Source organism: Schistocerca cancellata, chromosome 3, assembly GCF_023864275.1.
Source record: "Schistocerca cancellata isolate TAMUIC-IGC-003103 chromosome 3, iqSchCanc2.1, whole genome shotgun sequence".
NCBI lineage: Eukaryota > Metazoa > Arthropoda > Insecta > Orthoptera > Acrididae > Schistocerca > Schistocerca cancellata.
This window is the reverse complement of record NC_064628.1, coordinates 135,690,971-135,714,110: the sequence shown is the minus strand read 5'-3', so window position 1 is coordinate 135,714,110 and position 23,140 is coordinate 135,690,971. Positions and strand designations below refer to the sequence as shown.

General features: G+C 43.8%; 2 protein-coding genes across 4 annotated transcripts in view; one reads left to right on the top strand and one right to left on the bottom strand.

The window, feature by feature from the left end:
• LOC126174758 (peroxisomal membrane protein PEX14) overlaps nucleotides 1-16,004 on the bottom strand; it is a 65,965-nt gene extending 49,961 nt beyond the window's left edge. Inside the window, exon 1 of one of the 2 annotated variants that reach the window (XM_049921088.1) lies at nucleotides 15,669-16,004. In XM_049921088.1, the coding sequence (XP_049777045.1) occupies nucleotides 15,669-15,737 (69 nt within the window). In that variant the 5' untranslated portion in view covers nucleotides 15,738-16,004. The remainder of the gene's footprint in view (nucleotides 1-15,668) is intronic. The other variant, XM_049921087.1, reaches the window with a different exon arrangement.
• A 186-nt stretch (nucleotides 16,005-16,190) lies between these two features.
• Nucleotides 16,191-23,140, top strand: part of LOC126174757 (AP-2 complex subunit mu) — a 53,301-nt gene continuing 46,351 nt past the window's right edge. The window contains exons 1-2 of one of the 2 annotated variants that reach the window (XM_049921085.1): nucleotides 16,191-16,337; nucleotides 19,776-19,969. In XM_049921085.1, coding sequence (XP_049777042.1) covers nucleotides 19,793-19,969 — 177 coding nt within the window. In that variant the 5' untranslated portion in view covers nucleotides 16,191-16,337; nucleotides 19,776-19,792. Of the gene's footprint in view, nucleotides 16,338-19,647; nucleotides 19,703-19,775; nucleotides 19,970-23,140 lie in introns of those variants that run through there. The other variant, XM_049921086.1, reaches the window with a different exon arrangement.

Below are 23,140 nucleotides of genomic sequence, written 5' to 3'. Positions count from 1 at the left end.
CAGAGATTATTTTAATGTCTGTAGATGTCTCTCCATTGAGAACAACATGCTGTGTTCTGTTTGCTAAAAACTCTTCAATCCAGCCACACAACTGGTCTGATGTTCCGTAGGCTCTTACTTTGTTTATCAGGTGACAGTGTAGAACTGTATCAAATGCCTTCCGGAAGTCGAGGAAACCGGCATCTACCTGGGAGCCTGTATCTAATATTTTCTGGGTCTCATGAACAAATAAAGCGAGTTGGGTCTCACACGATCGCTGGGGGCATCCTAAAGAGCAAGGGATCATGTTTTCTGCCGCATTAATGATTGCTGTATTCACCTGCTCAACCATCACATCGATGTTACCATGAGGGGAAGAGTCAACGGTGACCGCAGAGGTGAAAGTTTCCCAGTCTGCCCTGCTGAAGCCCATCTGGGCAAGCGTCTGTGGGCGTGACGGCGGGGCAGTGGCAGGAAGATGGGGAAGTGGTTACTACCACACAGGTTGTCACATGCTCTCCAGTGGAAAGAGGGGGGAAGTCCTGGGCTGCAAATGGATTAATCAATGGCTGAGTAGCTACCAGGAGCCACACTGGAATGTGTGGCAGCCCCAGTATTTAAAAGGCAGAGGTCAAACAGTCAGTAAAGTCTTGACATCTCTGCCTCGGCCAGTAAGCACGGTGCCACCACACAAGGGGTTATGGACATTAAAACCTCCCAAAAGTAGGAAAGGTTTAGGGAGCTGATCAATCAGTGCAGCTAATACATTCAGGGGTACTGCACAATCTTGAGGAAGATATACATTGCAGACAGTTATTTCCTGTGTTGTCCTTATTCTGACAGCCACAGCTTCAAGAGGGGTTTGAAGGGGCACACTTGCACTACAGACTGAGTTTAGGACATAGACAACTCCACACACTCGATTATTGTTGCTGCAGTTCCTGTAATAACCCTTACAGCTGCGGAGGGCAAGGGTCCGCATTGCCTGGAATCAGATTTTCTGGAGGGCAATTCAGAAAGCAGGTATAAAGCTTAACAGTCGCTGTAGCTCAGCCAGGCAGTGGAAGAGACCACTGTAATTCCACTGGAGGATGACATCATGAGACTGGGAAGGCATGGAACATTCAATGAGGTGGACTACGTCTCAGGGTCGCCTGCTGCCACTGACTTATTGCCTGAGCAGTCTACACCCATTGTGTCTGAGGGTCTGCTGAGATCTAGGTCCTCAGCAGATGCCAGAATCTCCACCTCAACCCCAGTCGCAGAGCTTGTAGGTAGCGGTGGTGTGAGTGTCACCGCAATTTCCTTAGTATTTAGGGGTCTTTTTGGACTTTTCTCTGCTCCTTGGGTTTCCCTCACTGGAAAAGCTTCACTGATTCAGTCTCTGGAACCGAGGAGGATTGTGAAGCCCTACGGCCAGCTGCTTTTGGGCACTTCAGCCACTGGCGGGTGTCATCTTTCCCACTAGCAGAAACCTGGGAAGGGAGTGACCCAAGAGATCCCTTCCTGGCGAGAGGAGCCAAAGAAGATTTATGCTTCTCTGGCTGAGAAGTGGGGACTGGTGTCCCAGATGGTTGGAGGGGGGGGGGGAGGAGTGCTCCTGAGGTAGGTGGTGTGGGAGCAACAGGAAGGGGGGGGGGGGAAGGGGGGGAATTGCCCTGCACCATCAAGGGGGCAGGTGTACCCTTCTGGCTCAGAGAGCTGACTGAAATTCGCGGTACTGACGGGGCTACATCTGTTCTTGTAGCGGCGGCATATGAGGAGGTCATAGCCACAGGACGCAGGTGCTCATATTTTCTCTTAGCCACAGTGTAGGTCAGTTGGTCCACGGTCATGTACTCCATGATTTTCCTCTCTTTTTGTAAAACTCTGCAGTCTGGCGAGCAAGGTGAATGATGCTCTCCGCAGCTGACACAGATGGGAAGCAGCGCGCATGGAGTATTGGAATGTGATGGACGTGCACAATCTCGACATGTAACACTGGAAGTACAGCGGGAATATATAGGGCCAAACTTCCAGCATTTAAAGCACCGCATCGGGGGGAGGGATACATGGCTTGACATCACAGCAGTAGACCATCACCTTGACCTTCTCGGGTAAGGTGTCACCTTCAAAGGCCAAGATGAAGGCACTAGTCACAACCTGATTATCCCTCAGACCCCGATGGACGCGCCACACGAAATGAACACCTCGCCACTCTAAATTGGCGCACAGCTCATCGTCAGACCGCAAAAGAAGGTCCCTTTGGAATATAATACCCTGGACTATATTTAAGCTCGTATGTGGCGTGATGGTAACAGAAACATTCCCCAACTTGTTACAAACGAGTAAAGCCCGTGACTGGGCAGAGGAAGCTGTTGCTATCAAGACTGACCCAGAGCGCATTTTGGACAAGCCCTCCAGCTCCCCAAACTTGCCCTCTAAATGCTCTAAAAAACACTGGAGTCCCCAGCAGTTCTCGTACATATGAGGTACCGGTGTGAATAAGGTTCTCTGCCATCCTTAGCCTGCCAGTCCTCCCATGGTGTGGCCAGAGAGGGGAATGAATTAGGGTCGTACTTCCTTGCATTGTACTGAGACTTAGAACACTTAGTGACTGCTGGTGTTTGATCACCAGCAAGTGATGACGTGGTACACTTCATCACACAACATCTGCCCTGATGCCACCCACTCCAACCAAGGGCCATCCCCACAGGCACTACCCAGCCGCAGCAAAGGCCACCTGGCAGGATGGCCATTGCCAGGAGTCCCGATGCTGTAGGGTGACACACGTCTTCTACTCCTTGGCAGACATGGGGAGTTAGCAGCACAGGCATCAGCAGAGCAATCCCTGTGTTGTCAGGCGGCTACAACCAACAGGGTACATGGTGGCCCCACCACAACGGATTGGCTACCGTGCTGGATATCAAGTGCAAACAAGTCCATGGTCATCGTCAGCACAGAAATCAATACTGCATAGTGCCTGGTGGAAAAAGCACCCAGGAAGGTGTCCTCGCCCAAGAGATGGACAATGAGCGGGACGGCAATGCGACAACAACAAAGTGGGCTACAGATCTCAAGGCATGATGGACACAATGCACCATGTAAGGCACCCTTCCCCAATTGGTACGCTCTTCGCAAAAATTTTTGAAGAATGGAGGTCAAACGCTACAGGGGACCATCACATAAAGGCCGAAACATGAGAGACTCCTTTCAGTCGCCTCTTACGATGGGAATTAATACCTCAGGCCTATTCTTACCCCCGGACCTGCAGGGGGTGCTAGAAGGAAGGTTTTTGTCTGTACCGGGCTTAGGTATGGGAATGACGGTGGCTTTATGCCAGCATCCAGGAAATGTGCCCTCAGCCTAGATGCAGTTGTATGTGTTAAGCAGAAAGGGCGTACCCACAAAAGAGAGATGCTGCAACATCTGAATTTGAAAGTGTCTGGCCCTGGGGCAGAGGACCGGGATGAACTGAGAGCATGATCTGGCTCCCTCATAGTGAGGACGGCATTGTAGCACTCACGATTCGGAGAAGAGAAGGTATTGCTCGAGCCTCCTCCACTCATTTCCAATGGATGAAGGCAGGGCGATAGTGGGAAGAGCTCGAAACTTCCGCAAAATGGCGGCCCAAGGTGTTGGAGATAGCAATAGGATCCACGATGACATCGGCACCTACTGTGAGGCTGGAAATGGGGCAATGGATCTTGGTTCCAGAGAGCTGTCAGAGGTTGGCCCATACGACAGAGGAAGGTGTGGAACTGTTAAAAGAACTAGTGAATGAAATCCAACTAGCTGTTTTGCTATCCCGAAGAACTCGACAATACTTTGCAAGCGTCTGTTTATAATGAATGCAGTTTTCCAGCATAGGGTGGCGGTTAAAAATGCAGAGAGCACGTCGCCATGTGCGAACTGCGTCGCAGCATGCCTCAGTCCACCAAGGGACTGGGGCATGACATGGTAAAGAGGAAGTGCGAGGAATGGAACGTTCTGCAGCAGCAAGGATAACGTTGGTGAGATAGTCCACCTTGTCATCATAACTGGGAAAATCTTGCTCTGCGAAGGTCGCCAGGGAGGAGTAAAGCTGCCAGTCAGCCTTAGTAATCTGTCATTCAGGCGTGCATGTGGATGGGGTAGGAGTCAGCAGATGGAAAGCACATGGGAAATGGTCGCTCGAGTAGGCATCAGAAAGAACGGATCATTTAAGACGATGGGCAAGCTGGGCAGTGCAAAAAGGATAGGTCCAAATGGGAATAGGTGTGTGAGGAGTCAGAAAGGAAAGTGGGTGCTCCAGTGTTATGGCAGAAGAGGCTGAGTTGGTTAAGAAGGTCAGCCAAGAGGGCACCTCTCTGGCAGGTCCTGGGAGAACCCCAAAGGGGATGATGTGAATTAAAGTCACCGAGTAGCAAAAACGGGGGAGGTAGCTGCCCAATAAGCTGAAGGAAGTCTGCCCTGGCGACATCGAAGGAGGGAGGTACATAAATGGTACAGAGGGAGAAAGTCAGGTGGGGAAGGAAAAGGCGAACAGCAACAGCTTGAAGGTGAGTAGTCAGGGAGATGAGTTGACTATGAAGGTCATCCCGTATGAGCAGAATAATGCCCCCATGAGATGGGATGCCAACCTCAGGGGGAGGCCAAAATGAATTGGTAAGTAATGTGACAGCCCAAAGCCGTCTTGAGGGCGCAATTCCGTTTCCTGAAGGCAGAGTACAAGGGGATGCTGCGATGCTAGAAGCACCCGTAAATTCTCTTTGTGGGACTGAAGGCCACAAATGTTCCATTGGAGGACAGTCATCAGGAGGAAGAGATGTAGGGGTGTCAACTTGGCGGTCGCCTTTTCCCTGCCACAGGTTACGCATTTGGATGGGTGTCAACAAGTGGTTCGAGTGTGATTGAAACAATGATACTGATAGCAGTGCATCAGATTCGGAATGTACAGCCGGACTGTGATGGTTTTATAACCTACTTTAATCTTGAATGGCAGCACCACCTTATCAAAGGTGAGGAAAAGAGTGGGGGTGGGCACCAAGGAGGAATCGACCTTTTCCATTACACGACGGACAGCAATGACACCCTGATCAGAGAGGTAAGATTGTATTTGCCACAGTGAAACTTGCAAAAAAAAAACTAACTGTTCAAAAGATTTAGAACTGATCTTGAGAGTCGGTGCACCATTACCAACAGGCATCTATGAGACTGGGCACTCTGTATTGCAAGTGCAATGAACGCTACTGATTTCCAGGTTTCTTCAACTTAGTTAAACAGATTCAGGAAATTATACGGAAATGGAAGTCGTAAAATCATGAAGTTTACTTCAAGTAAATGTGTAGAGATGTGATTTATAGGTAATACTAAATAGAAATTTGTATCCGACACTAAGACGAAGCCGCTTCTTATGCCCTAAAAGCTGAGTATATAACTGGGCACTCAAATTTCATGCAAATTGCACTTCACCCTTTCAATTGATGGAAGTCTTCTGTAATGTAACATCACACACTGTCTTGATTTTCTTTCCTCTGCTAGTCACTTGTGTAACAGTTACATCTCTGCAGCAGTTTAGCTGTTAACATGAATTGCAAGTTATTCACTAAATTAATGGTTAGGGACATTTTTGGCAACATTTAAGTTCTTAAAATTCATGTGTGCGCTTTTGACTGCCCGCTATGTCCTCTTGTCTTGGCTACGTCTGCTTATTCGTCAACTCGCATGCTAGGTACGAAGGGCTGTACAAGCCGCTGTTATAAGCAATTCTTTGTGTGGCAAATGATAATAACTTTAATTTGTTTTAAAAAATTGCAGTGCACCTTAGAAGCTAAAATCTTGACAGTGCTTTTCTTTCAGTGTATTCTTCCCACATGAAAAGTTTCAGGGTAGGTTTTAACAGGCTGAGACCATTCCCATTTGAGATGAGGTGTCTTAAAGGTCTTTCTGACATCCACAGGTGCCCATTTTTTCCCCTCTTCCTCCACATCAAGCGGTCACCTTTGAAAATGTCTTCTTAAAAACTGGTTTTAATAATGTGGAGAATTTGGGAAATTTTACACCTACATTGTTTTCTTTACATACTTGTCGCCAGGTTGGTTTGCCAATACCGTTGAAAAGGTATATATATTTTTGTTTTAAGACTGATGGATTTATGATTCCTCTAGAAGAAGTGTTTACCATTTGTGCTATGCCGAAAATATTCACAATACTTAGGAAGTTGTTACTAGCTTCATGCCTAAATTGTGTTTAAGTTCACACCTCCACATAAGATTTTGTTAGCTTTGGAAACTGAGACTGTCCAGGGCTTCAGTTAATTTGTTAAAGAAAGTTGTCCATATTGCCACTAGGTGTGAGGTATGCACACAAAATATTTAACTTTTTCTAGATGTCATACTGTTATTTCAACCTCTTGAATTTCAAAATGTTTATCTACATTACTTATGATTAGAAGCTGCATACTATGAAAATCTGTCTTTTTTGTGATATAAATACGATTTTTCACCCTTTACAGTAGTTCTATATGATAGTTCTACAGTAGCAGATTACCCATTCATATGACGATAGCACTACGTAACCAGTGTTCTGAAATGTGTACCACTACATTGTTGACAGACTAATTCAATTTCTAGTTGGGTTAAAGCTCACTTGAGGTGTCAGTGGCTCTCCACTGCGTGCTGCTGTTGGCAATTTGTTTTCCTTGGCCACAGCCAATATGGGTATTAGAACAGAATAGCCGATGAGAATCGTTGAATCTAGAAATGAAATGATTGTATGGCATTGTTGGCCGGGAGCCCCCATTCGGTGGAGTTGGGCCGCAGTATTGCAAGTCCTTTTTAAGTGATGCCACGTCGGCGACTTGTGAGTCAAGGCACAATCAATGGAAGGAAAGACAGGTGCTTGAAGAAGGGTCCATTAAATACGCCATAGAGAAACAGATGTCCTGAACTAAAGATTAAATGTCCCTCACCATATTGCTACAATGGATGAAAAGTAAAATGCAGTCGACAGTCCACGCATCATTCGCTAAAACAATCGATAATTCAGACAGTAAACAGAAATTGGAATGTAAATAGTTAAGAAAAGGGCAGTCTGTCAGGAAATGGCAAACCATCAAAGGCTGAGGGCAATCAGCACAAAATAGGGGAGGGAGCACCACGTAACAAATGCCGATAGCTAAAAAGATAGTCCCCAATATGCAACATAGCTAAAATGATCTCACAGCAAGAGGGCCGAGAGGTGGTCATCTAAGCTGCTGTTCCCGGAGCCTGTTCCCATGGAGCGGGGACTTAGAAAATTTCTCGGACTTAAAATATTTCACAGTGCCAGCAGCGCGCGTTATCCCGGACGGGAGCACTAGGCCGTACTAGAGTGCTCCCGTCCGCTGCTGGCGCGCCGCCACGATTTCGTCAGCCAGAGATATCAGCGCGGGGTCAAAGGTCAAGCGCTCAGAGTTCTGCCATATGGTAGGTACGGTAGGCAATAATGTCTCTGTCTACAAAGCTTTCAAGTCCATCAACACTAGGTACTCCTGTACCTCCACGTACAACAGCTACAGTAAGCCAACCATTACCATGGGAAAATGTATCATGATGCATAACGCAATCATGGCGGCGCGCCAGCAGCGGACGGGAGCACTCTAGTACGGCCCAGTGCTCCCGTCCGGGATTAACGCGCTGCTGGCACTGTGAAATATTCTAAGTCCGAGAAATTTTCTAAGTCCGCGCTCCCTATATAAGCGAGCGAGCTCCGCGCAGCGGATCACTCGCGCTGCTGCTGCTGCTGCTGCACAGGCAACTGCATTGAACGCCGCCACGATGCCCTACAGACGCTATCGTCGTCGTTCTAAACAAACAATTTATAAAACAATCGAGAACATCGAATTCGCCACAACAGCTGGAGACAAGAGAACATCGAATTCGCCACAACAGCTGGAGACAAGAGAACATCGAATTCGCCACAACAGCTGGAGACAAGAAGAATCGCATTCCAGTCAAGAGTGTTGCTGCCCAAGCACTTGTCAACGGACCTTGTATTTTCTGTGGTTATAGAATTAATTTTAGTATTGATCTTAAGGAGAGAGACAAAGCTTTCAAGTCCACCAACACTAGGTACTCCTGTACCTCCACGTACAACAGCTACAGTAAGCCAACCATTACCATGGGAAAACGTATCATTAAGATCAATACTAAAATTAAGTCTACAACCACAGAAAATACAAGGTCCGTCGACAAGTGTTTGTGCAGCAACACTCTTGACTGGAATGCGATTCTTCTGAGCTTCTCCAGAAGCTTTGTAGACAGAGACATTATTGCCTACCGTACCTACCATATGGCAGAACTTGCAAATAAAGATTTTGGTAAATCTGCATTGTCATTGTATACTTGTAACAAAAGAAAAATATCTGTAAATGAGTCTGTATTCATTTGGGTTAAAGGTAAAGGAGTATGTGAGTATGTAAAGTTTGTTGGAGACTGTACTTTGTATTTTCATAAATAAAGTGATGTTCTCAATTGTTTTATAAATTGTTTGTTTAGAACGACGACGGTAACGTCTGTAGGGCATCGTGGCGGCGTTCAATGCAGTTGCCTGTGCAGCAGCAGCAGCGCGAGTGATCCGCCGTGCGGAGCTCGCTCGCTTATATAGGGAGCGGGGACTTAGAAAATTTCTCGGACTTAGAATATTTCACAGTGCCAGCAGCGCGCGTTATCCCGGACGGGAGCATTGGGCCGTACTAGAGTGCTCCCGTCCGCTGCTGGCGCGCCGCCACGATTGCGTCAGCCAGAGTTATCAGCGCGGGGTCAAAGGTCAAGCGCTCAGAGTGATGACGTAACATGCTGTTGCATCCTTGAGCCCCCGATTTGTGATGTACCCTTGTCCGGTTCTCAGCTACGCTACAGATCACTTTATTTATGAAAATAGTGAATATAATTCACTAGTACGGCCCAGTGCTCCCGTCCGGGATAACGTGCTGCTGGCACTGTGAAATATTCTAAGTCCGAGAAATTTTCTAAGTCCGCGCTCCCTATATAAGCGAGCGAGCTCCGCGCAGTGGATCACTCGCACTGCTGCTGCTGCACAGGCAACTGCATTGAACGCCGCCACGATGCCCTACAGACGCTATCATCGTCGTTCTAAACAAACAATTTATAAAACAATCGAGAACATCGAATTCGCCACAACAGCTGGAGACCATGGTGATGCCAAAGTGACATCACCTGCCGATAGACAGCAACACAGAGATCATCAGAGTGAATGGAAGAACTAGTGAGCCAAAGTACCAGGACTGTAGCCTTGGCAGCAGCATCAGCAGCCTCGTATCCCATCAGACCGACGTGACCAGGAACCCACATAAACATCACAGTGGCTCCATCAGGAGTGAGCAAGTGACAACTTTCCTGGATCCATTGCGCTAAGGGATGGACGGTGTACAGCACACAGAGTCTCTGAAGGGCACTGAGAGAGTCGGAGCAAATGATGCAATTGAAAGTCTGTGTCTCCAGATGTACTGCGCAGCCTGTTACAGGGCAAACAGCCCTGCTGTAAATACTGAAAAGTGTTCTGGAAGCCGAAACTGAAAAACGATGGTGCCAATGACAAAGGTACACCTAGCATCACAATCAGTCCAAGAGAAATCAGTGTACACAAAAGTACTATCACAAAATTCCAGCGATAAAGTGAGGCTGGAGTAGCGGCTTTAGGAAGCGAATGAAGGCCAAGGTGAACACATGCCACCACACAAAGCCAAGGTGATGAAGGGCTCACACCCATCAGTGAAATTAAGATGCTGGACCAAAAGCTGAAAGTGAACTCCCGGAGGTAACAGAAGAGGGATGCGCTCCATACTGACGATCAAAGGAGTCATCGAAGAAGGAGACATAGGATGTGTGCTCAGGCATGGCAGACAAATGGCTTGCATATCTTCTGGGGAGGAAGTCACAGCAGTAGGACAACGGTAGTTCGCCAACTTCTGCATACATGTTCTCAACCGGACTAGTGTAAAAAGCACCAGTGGCCAGACAGATGCCAAGATACTGTAGTGTATTGAGATGGCATAAGATGGACAGACGTGCAGAAGCATAAATGAAACACCCATAGTTGAGTTTCGAATGGACAAGGGACCAAGGTGGTCCGATCCACTCCCCAGGTAGTATCAATGAGGACACATAGGACATGAGGGACCACGGACAGCGGGCAGGCCAGGTAAGACATGGGAGGACCAAGAAAGTTTCCTATGGAGCATGAGCCCCAGGAATTTCGTAGTTCCAATGAACGGAGGAGCAAAGGGCCCCAGACAAAGACGGTGGAAGAAACCATTTGCACCACCAGAAATTCATACAAATGGTTCTGTAAGTGGAAAAGGGAAAGCCATTGTCAATGCTCCATGAGTAAAGACAATCGAGACATCGCTGAAGGTGCCACTCAATGAGACAAGTCTGTGGAGAACTGCAGTAGATGGCAAAATCACTAATGAAAAGGGAGCCCGGGATGCCCGGTGGGAGACAGCCATAATAGGGTTAATGGTTAGAGCAAAAAGGACAACACTCAGGATGGAACCCTGAGACACACTGTTTTCCTCGATAAAGGTGTCTGACAAGGCAGAACCAATACGGCTCTTAAAAACTTGGTCTTTTAAAAGGAAATGGGCATGCAGCCTCGGTAGCCCCATGTGTAGAGTATGTGGCCACAGTCTGATATTTCCACAGAAAGCCATTCGTGACAAGGGCTGACAAGGTGATGAGATGGTCAATTGCAGAACAGGATGCTCGAAATTCAACCTATGCAGTGGTCAGTAAATTGTGAGACTCTAGCTACCATACCAGTCGGGCATGAATCACTCGTTCCATCACCTTGCAAACACGGCTGGTGAGAGAAATACATCGATAACTAGAAGGAAGATATTTGTCCTTACCGGGCTTAGGTATAGGTATGACAGTAGCTTCACGTCAGCATCTGGGAAACGGGCCCTCTGCCCAGATGCAATTGGACATATCAAGGAGAAAGTGCTTGTCCGCAAGAGAAAGGTTCTGCAACATCTGAATGTGAACATCATCCGGCCCTGGGGCACAGAGTATGAATGAAGTGAGAGCATAGTAAAGGTAGCATTGTAGCACTCACAATTCTGAGAAGTGTAGGGTATCGCGTGAGTCTCCTCCACTCGTTTCCAATGGAGGAAGGCAGAGCGATAGTGGGAGAAGTTCAAAATCTCTGCAAAATAACGGCCAAAGTGATGGAGATAGCAATAGTGCCACTATGACATCATCTGCTATCGTCAGACCAGAAACTGGGGAATGGACCTTTGTTCCAGAGAGCCGGTGGAGGATGGCCGACATGGCAGAAGAGAGAGTGGAACTGTTGAAAGAACTAGGAAATGAAATCCAGCTAGCTTTTTTGCTATCCCAAAGAACGTGATGACAATGTGCATGCAACTGTTTATAATGAATTCAGTTTTCCATTGTAGGATGACTGTTAAAAACGCAGAGAGCATGTCTACATGTGCGAACTGTGTCACAGCACACCTCTGTCCACCAAGAGACCAGGACATGGCACTGTAAAGGGGAAGTGTGAGGTATGGAACTTTCTGCAGTGGTAAGGATACGTTTGTAATATGTTCTACCTGGTCCTTGCAACTGGGGAAATGTGGTTTGTCACAGATTGCCAGGGAGAAGTAAAGCCTCCATTCAGCCTTATAAAGTAGCCACTTGAGTGTGCACGGAGGTGGGGTAGTAGTCACCACACAGGAAATGGTCACACGAGCATGTGTCAGAGAGAACGTATCAGTTATATAGTGAGCAAGCTGGGCAGTCAGAAGGAGAGGTCCAAATGGGAATAAGTGTGCATGGAATCCGAAAGGAATGTGGGTGCTTCCCGTGCCGTGCTAATGCAAAAGAGTCATCCCGGATGAGCAGCATGACTCCCCCATCAGACGGAATGCGGTCCTCGGGGTGGGGGGGGGGGGACGATATCAAAGCAGATCGGGAAGAATTTCAAGAGCTCAAAACGGTCATGAGGACACAATTTTATTTCCTGGAGGCAGACAACAAGCAGGCTCTGCCATTCTAAGAGCAGCCATAAGTCATCTTTGTTGGATTGAAGGCCGTGAACATTCCATTGGAGGAGAGCCATGACGAGGAAAGCGGAGGATGAAAAAAAACAAAAAGGGGGTGTCACCTCAGCAGCTGCCGAGTGCCAGCATTCGAAGACACTCAGCTACAGGACACAGAGGCTGGAGGATCCTGCTCCAAGAAATCCACAGTGGCATCAGCATTCTTCCTCTGTCGATCTGCGGAGTCCTGGGCATAAAAATGGTTGGCAATGTGGACTGGCAACATGGAGGTCAGCCAGACAAGGGTATCACATGGCAACACCGCTGAAGATGATCTCCAAGGTGGCAAAGAAGAAGACCATTTGCCTTTGTTTGACTTTTTTCAGCCTTTGTGGTTGGCAGAGGAAGACTCAGATGTTTGTTGGCTGGAGGGACATAGGAAGTCTTCATGGGAGTATTCCTTCTGTCTTTTCTGGACTGCTGGTTGTGTAGCAGGGGATGCACACTGGCAGGGGAAAGTTTGGTAGCTATTTGCACAGCTTGAGGAAGAGGACACGTGAATGCTACCATGACCCTGGGCGATTTTACATCTGCAGTGTCAAATTTGAGGTCACATGTCTGTGTGGCCAAGTCCTTCATGAAGAAAGAAGCAGCAAAACAGTTCTGTAAGTGCCAGATGGTTGAACCCAGGGTTTCTAACTAGCCAACAACTTACAAGGAACCAGGTAGGCACTTTTTCCATCACCCGGATCTCCTGCACAGCCCACTCATCGAGGTACACGGGACAATCTCAGGAGGAGGCAGCATGGTCACCATTGCATTTTATGCAGTCGGGGGGGCCGGGGGGGGGGGGGGGGGGGAGGCAGACAATTGCCCTCATGAGCATCCCTACCACAGGTTACACATCTGACCGGGTGTCAGCAGGACATCTGAGTGTGATTGTAACGATGACACAGGTAACAGCACATTGGGTTTGGAATGTATGGTCTGACTGTGATAACTTCATAACCTGCTTTGATCTATGGCGGAAGCACCACTCTATCGTAAGTGAGAGAAAGATTGTATGTGGACACTAAGGAGGCATCTATCTTTCTCATCACCCAATGGACTGCAATGACACCCTGATCAGAAGGCTATGTTCGGATTTCTGGAGGAGTGAAGCTGCAAGCAGTTGTTGCACTTGAGAATCAGAAGTAGTCTCCAAGACCAAAGCGCCACTGCATAAACGAGAGCAAGATTTCATAGGGCTAGCTAGTGAATGAACACCTTTATGAATGATAAGCAGATCTACTGTAGTGAAGGACTGACTGACTTCAGTATGTGAAACCACAAGGATCTGTGGTGCAGCTGGGAGGGTCTTTGAACCATTAACCTCATACCATTTACATTTCATAGACGTTGGCTGTGAAGGTGATTGGCTTCATTGTGATTGGCTTCATTGTGAGAAAATCCGGAAATACGGAAGCGTCCGATCCCGCCCGTCTGCTTTGACCCATGACGTCACAAATATGGCGGAAACAAAAACAAACACACACACTTTCCACAAGAAGCCTAATGACACTAACGGGACAAGCGCGGGTATGGGGTGTTTTGGGTGGGGGGGGGGGGGGGGGGGGCAAACTAAATAAAAAACAAATTTAGACGTCTTGGGTAGCTACAACGTGTAAGTGAAGACAGCCATGCATGAATACCCACCCACCTCCCCAGGGGTCGTAACCCCTGCAACCCATAGAAGATAAAGATGCTTCAGTAGCTGATTAGTGTTTTTTGTCTTTTTTTTTAAAAAAAAATCTCACGGGATAGAACGAACAGATCAGAAAGATAAATATAATAAACTAAAACAGAAATTGGAGGAAACAGATAATTAAAATAAGTAATAAGCGTTTTTAAATTTAAAAAAAAAATCTCACGAGATAGAACGAACAGATCAGAAAAGTAAACAAAATAAGATAAAACAGAACTGGAGACAGCCACACTCAAACCAAACTCCGCGCCGCCATGACGTCACACACGACAACACCCTTACGTCACGGGTCAAAGCCGACGCGTGGGATCGGACGCTTCTGTCGACCCGAAAATCCCCCACAATTGCCAGTGCTCTTTCCATCCAGGGGGACCCTTCAGAAGGGGACGCACCCGCCTTAGGTGACTGTTCACACCTCCCGAACAGCTGACACACGGACCAATCAGCAATTTGGGAAGGTAGCAGCTCAGGAAACCATCCCTTGCTGGACCTGGCCTGTAGCTCGGGGTACGTGCAAACCCTACCTGTCAACCCGAGGCAGGGGATTATGCGTTTATGAGTCACCTGTTATGCATCAGATGCATGGGCAGGCCTACACAAGCGCACAGCAAGGAAGAAGGAAAAAGACGCACTTCAAAGGTCGAAGCAGGAAGAGGATAGGAGAAAGGGAATAAAGAAAGAAAAAAAAGGGACAAAAAACAGTGGAGAGACTGTTCTGATATTGGCTACTGAAAATGCAGAACACATTTCCAAAAACATCCCAAGTGTGTTCCCCAAGGGAGGAGAAAAAGGATAGCAAGAGGATAGACATGCAGCACAGAAGAAAAACTATGCTGCAAAGGCTGGGGCCCCGTGGTAGCCCCACACAAACAGGCCAAAGAGCAGTGAGCCCCCTGCGAAGGGGTTCTTGGGAGATTATTTTGTATTCCTATGTTATAGTTTAATTCTGAATTGGTGATGCCAACGAATGTGACATGAGGAAAAATGAGAGTGGTGATGGAACTGTTCTTTTGTGTAGCTAATAATCATTTTAAAAAAATTGTGAGTGGTTATTGAAATGTTCCAATTTATGAGGTTGTGGTTACACAGGAACTTGCGAGTACAGTTTCAGTTTTATGGAATATTCTGTTTATATTACATCCTGCACAATATATTCCACTACATCACTACATAATTTCATGCACTCCGCAATGTGACAACATTTACGAAGGACTATTTTTTCAGTGGTTCCACTATCTTGTCTAATCATTTGACTCATTCTTTGTCATGTTCACTCCTTGGTCATTCACTGCACCAACTGCAGCAGGAAACACAAAAGCAGCTGACACTCAGAGCTTTTAGCTTTATTTACTCTCCTTTACTTTTAGTAGGCTGTATATTTTGATGAAGGGCTGACATACCTATATAGGCCTTCAATTCTGAAAGATTCCTCATTTTGATTGTTCTTTCTTTCCTACTGCTGGTGTGCATGCCTTTCAGTGCGGTACATTCCATCTTCTATGTATATGTTGCATAAATCTAAACTGTTTGAGACACTTATTAGACATGGAGCCTGTTGTCACGATCTAGGCCTACCTGCATCGAACCTAGTTTGTGACAAAAGGGATTTGATCCCATGTGGCCCCACCCACCTTCCCTTCCATTCCCTATCCTACACAAATGCAGGCCATGCCTAGTGAAACCCAATTTCCCGATACCCTCAACCAGCACTAATGTAATGTGCACTTGATCAGCAGTCATCAGTGCCATTCCCAGCTTCGCATAACTTAACAGCTAAGGCTAATCATGGTATTGGAACAGCTCAACAAGGTTGTGCTGCCAGTTAAGAAGACTATATTCTTTTAAATTAGTGTGTTTAAAACGGGATTCTGTGTTTAAAACGGGATTCTGTTTATCTAAGGCAAGTTGCTGACATCGCATGCGTAGAGTTTAACTTACGAGCTCCTCTCGGGGTTTCGTAGATCCATCGTTGAAGTTCGGTAAATTGTTATTGTCTGGCACACGCATGATTGCATAACACTGCACGGGGCTTTAAAATTGCACGTTTCAGCGTCACTAGTACGAAGAGCGCATTATCAACAATTCAAAACATAAATGTCATCTTTATAGTTTCAGAGATTAAAACGAACGAACACTAATAAAAACCGTGTATCGCGTATCTTCGAAATTAATTGGGACCTGATTCTTCACATTCAGCACATTTACTTAGGCTTATAAGTGCGACATATTTTCCTGAGTATGTTGTTTTCAGTTTCTAATGGGAATGAAGTAAAAAAAAGAAAGGAAACATAAACTTCACAACTGTTACTGTACGACCTAAAATTTTAGAATTTCAATTTATTGGCCAATCCCTGTAAATGCAGCCACAAACATACAGCAAATTTAAGTATGAAGCAGTGGCTGTACTCATTTACCATAAAAACAACAGCGGCATAATTCGCTTTCATCTGTCGATAGACACAAATTAATGAATGTTATCTCTGAGTTCAAGGGGCCATGTTGTGGGTGTATGGCTGTTTGGCAGAAGGGGCCGAATCCCGAAGGGCGAAATGGTGATGGAGTAGTAAAAGAAGGGGGTCGGTCTGCTGTTTTAGAGCTGTGAAGCTGGTAGGTGCTAGCATTACTCATGTGTACTTAAGTTTGCCGTCAGGAAAACTTACCGTGTAGAAACGGCGAATAGTAGAGCTAAGTTATTGAATTGCATTCAGTATGACGTTCATTGGAGAGAGTAGGAAATAAATTGATTAATATGGGGTCATCCGACACGCAATAGAATATAACTCAGATTTTGTCATTACCAGATAAGCAGTTTGGTGTACGGAAATACATAGGTTCAGACGGAAACGGACAAATCCTCGACCAGGACGAAAAGGTTTTGAAACACTGATAGAATATTACAGCTAAAATCACGGCTTACAGCAGTCAAGATAAGCGTGTGTCACATACATCCAAGCAGATAAGTTAGAGACGCTTTTGGGATACAGTGCTAACGTATCCAACCCCCCACAACCAAACGTGGTTAAAGTGGAAACAAGACTTCAATTATTCAGTGACATTAACCGTATTACTAATGACACATTACATATAATTTCATCTGCTAATTCACAGTTGCCTTAAACCCTTTACATATGTATTATTAAATACCAATTTTAATTCCTTGTACCATGTAGCCTCCTACAGATTTAACTTGTGACAATTTTCTGTCATTCATCATCTGTATAATGTTGCCATGCAGTGTATTTCTTCACTTCTATTAGATGACGAATTTCATCATCTTTTGGCGCAAGTGTGTGAACATTCAGTCTCTGCCCTAAGCATCTTATCACTTCTTATTCAAGAAGGATGCTTAACACATTCACTGTAGACAAGTAATCTGTTGATTCATACTATCAAATATTTTGCATCTACAAACACTGAATCATTCCTATCAAAAATAATATTAAACTCTGTAAATGAAGCAGCTTAAATGAACTGATTTGGCAAAGTGTCTTTGCTAACGCAGTAAAAAGTACATAGTGTAAGAAAAAGAATGAGGAAAAGAATTGCTGTATGGAAATGAATACGCAGAAATTACAGCGTAAATGAATAGAAACTGAACATGGGTATATCTTGCAGTAGGTAAGATTGTGCATCACTGAAGAATGAATGGCTAACTGCCAGGAAAAAGCTGTGGAGTCTCTGTAACAGTTCTTTATTCTTCCAGATTTCATCTATGATGCCTATGAAATGTTGATGCCAGTAATGTACGATCGTGGCTCATTAATACACTTCTCCCCAATCGTCTGGGTACATATCCTGCACCAGACATATAGCACTTAAAAAGAATATTACAAATTTACAAACATGTATGAACATTTAAAGCCAAATAAAAAGTAACTCAGTATGCACGAATACACAGGAGAGCCTAGTGATTATTTGCAAAGTCCTAACTGATATTATGCGGTGGCTGATGGTCTGACAATAACAGTTGTGCCTAAGCAATAGCTCAGTTTGATGTGCTATGTTATAAAACACATTTTATCAATAGTTTTCCTTGTTGGAGAGTGTATGGTTAAATTGTACCGGAAGTGTTTGTTTCCTTAATAACAGCTAATGTCTTAAATGTATCTTTTAAATTTACTAACTGTTACCATTTGACATAATAAAACCTATTTTATTAGGCTGAAAAAATACTCTTAATTGAAAAACTTTTCTAATAAATGAAATGATTGTATGGCCGCCTGACGCAATTGTTTGACGCCACTACAATGACTTGGGCAGTGATGAAGATGAGATGAAATGATTATGACATCATAACTAACCGGTCCCCAAGTGATGAAAATCTCCAACCTAACTGTGAATTGAACCTATGATCTGGACACAGCAACACTAACTGCTAGGCCATGAGCTGTGGATAAAGAATTTCTGGCCAAGACTTTGCTCCAGGCGGCAAAATGCATTGTACCACTGATACACTAAACACTTAACCTCTTGGTTGTAAATACTGGTCAACAATTCTGTCACATAATTTTTAGACTTTTTGATTGAATTTTCCTGGGATACAAATATAATTTTTAGTATTTATCAGTAAACTACATTTATAGAATAAAGTTAGACACTTTTTCATTTCTGTTGTTCTCGTCTGTTCCCTTTTTGCTGGCACATTGGCCCCCATATTGCTCATAGTTTCCAGATTTAATAGTGTGAAAGTTTACACAGTTTCACAGTAGTCATTAACAGAAAAATAACTTGCAACCCTTTGACTTAAAATCACATTTTTTGTAACTTGAGAGAAAGAGGCAATATAGTAAATACATAGACCTTCTGAAAGAACATGATTAAGTTTGTTTGTTTGTTTTTTTTTTTTTTTTAAATTTGGTGGGTTAGTTTTGATAAAATTCCTATTAACATAGTAATAGTATTACAAAATTGCATACATTTAAGGCATTGTGTCATAGGCTTAGTCCATATAAAATATACCTCTTGTGCTGCTTTCTATATCCTTCAGGGAGTCAAGCAGTAAGGCTTGTGTAATGGGAAGTGCTAAAAAACTGAAAAAATAACAATTGTAACATGGGCAACTGTAAGAAAGTTGTTAATCCAGATGTAGATATGTTGGATTTCTCTTTGCTGTATATCCACGTTATGCTGGCTGTGAAAGTGAGGACAGTAAAGATTTAATCATTTGTACTTTGTCAAATGAAGCAGTTCATCACATGAGTGAATATGCCGGATGTCTTGTGTGTGGTATCGCTGATTAAGTGGTAGTGGGTGGGAGCTTCCTGTGATATATTATCACCGTGCTGTGATTAAGGTGCTATGTTATGTAGCAAGTTATAATGAAACTGTAAGTTTTCTCTTTATTTCTGATTACAATTTTTGTGGGCTTGGTATTTCCTTCTTCTTTGCCAGCATAAGGATGAGTACATGTTTTATTAGTGTTTATGATGATGATTTATATTGCTAAAATTTTTCATTAAATTTTTGTGCGTTTCTAAAATGTAGAAGTTGGTCTGATTAGTTAAATGTGTAATTTGTCACTTTTAACTGATGGTTTTCTCTGATAATTTTCTTGAGGTTTTACCTAAAGGTATTGTATACATATAAATTGTTTACAGACGTGGAGAGTACTTTCATAGCTGAATTTACTTATAATGTGGTTTACCCCAGTTTAAGTTGTTTGTGATTAATTTACTCACTTCCATTTCATTCTCCTTTTCCTATGTCCAAGTCATCAGGGGTTATTATGGAAATCTAGTAATTCAGTAATTTTGTGCTATATATGTCCTCCAGATAAATGCTGTAAAATATTAATACATTGTACTCATGATGTGAAACATTTATTTAATGATATGTTTAATGACATTAGTAGTGGGGATGCTGTTAGCAATAAAATTTCTTAAAATATATTTTAGTGAATGGTGTGTCTCAGTCCTCCAAATGAATATTCGGATAGTTCCAAGGAGGGGACATTCCACCATGCGTACACATTTGTAAGTGTCTACATTCCTTCTACAATAACTTAATTTACACTGTACTTCATTAAAAAAATGTCTCTCTTTGCAGGTACCTCTGCCTCCAAGATGATCGGTGGGTTATTTGTATATAACCATAAAGGTGAAGTACTGATCTCCAGAGTGTATAGAGATGATATTGGACGAAATGCTGTTGATGCATTCCGTGTCAATGTTATACATGCCAGGCAGCAAGTCAGATCACCGGTGACTAATATAGCAAGAACATCTTTCTTTCACATTAAGGTATTGTTTCAAAAAAGTGCCTGTTTACTGTTTTTTTTTTTTTTTTTTTTTTTTTTTTTTTTTTTTTTTTTTTTTTTTTTTTTTAAACCTGTTTCCCTGATTGCTGTTAGCTGGCACAAATACAAAGAATAGAATAAATAGTTTAATCAGTTTGTTGACATAGTGAAATCTAAGAGATGCATATTGCAGTGAAAAATGCCAGAATTTCAGCATTGGATATTGTGACATGTCAGATTCTATCTCCCACTCAAAAATCATTAAAAAATATGGTTATGAAAGGACAAGGAAATAATCTATCATAGTAATGGTACTGACATTGTACAAAATGTTTCATACAATAAGGGTCAGCTTGGATCTGCAGGATATCTTCATGTAGTCAGGTAAAGTTATTTCATTCAGCTGGATTAAATGAAGTACTTTGCCATCATATAATTCAGTTTGGCATGATTATAACCAGTGGAAATTCGTAAGAACTGGGTTAATATGGAGCCTGCACCATAATTTTTAACAATTTGGAAATGGCAACGAACTGCAGTCATGTACTTCAGTTTCTGATGATCCCCAACACTGAAACAAAGGATAAAAACCTCCATGAAATGTACAATATGGTATTGGACAATAGGAAATTATAGCTGTGTGAAATAGCTGATGCCATAGCTTCTTAAAGTGTGTTTCACATGAAGAATTAACTATCAAGACCTCATGCACAATTATTGTTGCTCATTGAACACTGACTGAAAGTGAGAACAAATTTCTCAGCAGTACATGGACCATTTATAAAGAATAAAATAGATGTTGCAAGCATTTTTGTTATTTTCCATGAGACCTGTGCCCATCACCTCGTGCCTGAAATTAAATAGTAGTCAAACCAGGGGATGGAAACAACCCTGAACCAAAACAACTGAAACTTGAAAATTCCTAGCAGATTGTGTGCCAGACCAAGACTCAAACTCAAGACCTTTACGTTTCACAGGCATGTGCTGTACAGACTGAGCTACCCAAGCACAAATAATGACCTGTCCTCACAATTTTACTTCTGCCAGTACCTCATCCCTCGTTTTCTAATCTTTAGTTTTAATCTTCCAGGAAGTTTCATATCGATGCACACTTCGCTGCAGGCTGAAAATTTCATTGTAGATTAAATTTGTTTCATCTACTTCAAAGTTGGACCAGTGATCTGATCTCTAGAATAATCCCTCTTACATTAGAAATGGAAAAAAAACTACATTCCAAAAAGAATCATCTTTCTTAAGGGTGTTATTCCTTGACCTTGGCAATCAAAAATTATCAGTGACACAACTAAGGTATTTGAAGTACCAATAAATGTGCATGCTATTCACCAGATTTGACAATCTTGAGTTTCATTCATTCCCAAAGCTGGAAAATTTGTGTGGTGGAGGCTTATTATAAAACAGAAAAAATAACCACAGTTTACATTCCTTAAAGAGTAAAACATTAGACAAGAGACAGAGAGGTAGTTCTAAACTGAGCATTAGCAACAAAAGGCATGAGAAGGAATCGACAAGAGAGAAAGGGAAACTTCATAAAACATGTCATGAACAAAGGGAAAAGTGAAGTGAAGTGATGTGATGTGATGAGACTGACTGAGAAATGGCGAGAAAGTGAAAATGGGAGATGACGTGAGCATTTTCTTTACTGTTTGATATTGGAAAAACAGACCATGCATGTTAATTTTTGGGAAACCATTATGAGGGAGACAGGTGGAAGTGACTTCTGAAATTTTCCCGGCGTATTTCTTCTTCTAATATTTTCCGGGTATGCAGCCGGATCCCGTCAACATTCTGCCACGATATTTCGGCCCAGAGACGTCCGGCCATCATCAGGTGAGTACACAACTACTGAAGAGCCCAGGTGCAGTCGCGGTATTTATGCCGAATCTCGCGCATGTGAAATGTACTGGCATCCTACAGCGCATGCGTCAGGTGTTGACATGCGCAGCATAGCCGAGTTGTACGTGCTGCCCTCGGTGGTGGAAATAAAGGTTCATCTAGTCATTGAGTATCGAATGACACTGTCGATTCCGCTGTGATTGTATAATTTTAATAACAGGATTCCAATTTTTATCCAGCTGAAAGCCGTTGTCACGATTTATAAGATTATTGGCAAGACGTATTTCCACTGATTCCTTGATTACGGAATCCCAAAAACCGGAAACCGGGGATAAAATTTTTGTTACATTGTATTCCATTGAATGTCCCAAGGAAATACAGTGCTCTGCTACTGCCGATTTTGACGGTTGCCGCAGACGGGTGTATCTTTCATGTTCTATACATCGTTCATGGACAGTTCTTGTCGTCTGGCCAATATATGCAGCGCCACATTCACAGGGAATTTTGTAGACGCCTGCCTTCTTCAGTTGTAAATCGTCTTTAACGGATCCAACCAGGGCCCGGTTCTTTGCTGGTGGACGAGAGATAACCTTGATTTTATTTTTCTTCAGTAATCGGCCTATTTTCGACGACACATTCCCGGCGTATGGAAGGAACGCAGTTGATTTAAAGTCATCATCTGCGTCCTCAGTGCGTTGCTTCTTGTTATGATAGTTGCGCATGGCCTTCCTTATTTGGCGAGAAGTGTAGCCATTCTCTTTGAAAACCTTCTCCAAGTGTTCTAATTCTGCGTGGAGGTTTTCATCATCCGATATTATATGCGCTCGATGTATTAAGGTACTGAGAACACCGGCTGTTTGTGCTGGGTGATGGCAGCTTGACGCCTGGAGATACAGATCTGTGTGAGTCGCTTTCCTGTACACAGAATGTCCTAATGACCCATCATTTTTACGGCGTACTAGCACGTCTAGAAATGGTAAAGTGCCCTCTTTTTCAATCTCCATCGTAAATTTGATGTTCTCATGTAATGAGTTTAAGTGATGAAGGAATTTCTCCAGTTCCTGTCTGCCATGAGGCCATACAGCAAAAGTATCATCTACGTACCGCCAGAAGACCGTAGGCTTTAAAACAGCAGACTCAAGTGCTTTCTCCTCAAAGTCCTCCATAAAGAGATTAGCTACCACAGGCGACAAAGGGCTCCCCATGGCGACGCCGTCTGTTTGTTCAAAGAATTCGTCATTGAATAAAAAGTACGTTGAGGAGAGTATATGTTCAAACAAGGCCGTCATTTCTGCACTGAATAAGTTACCTATAAGATGTA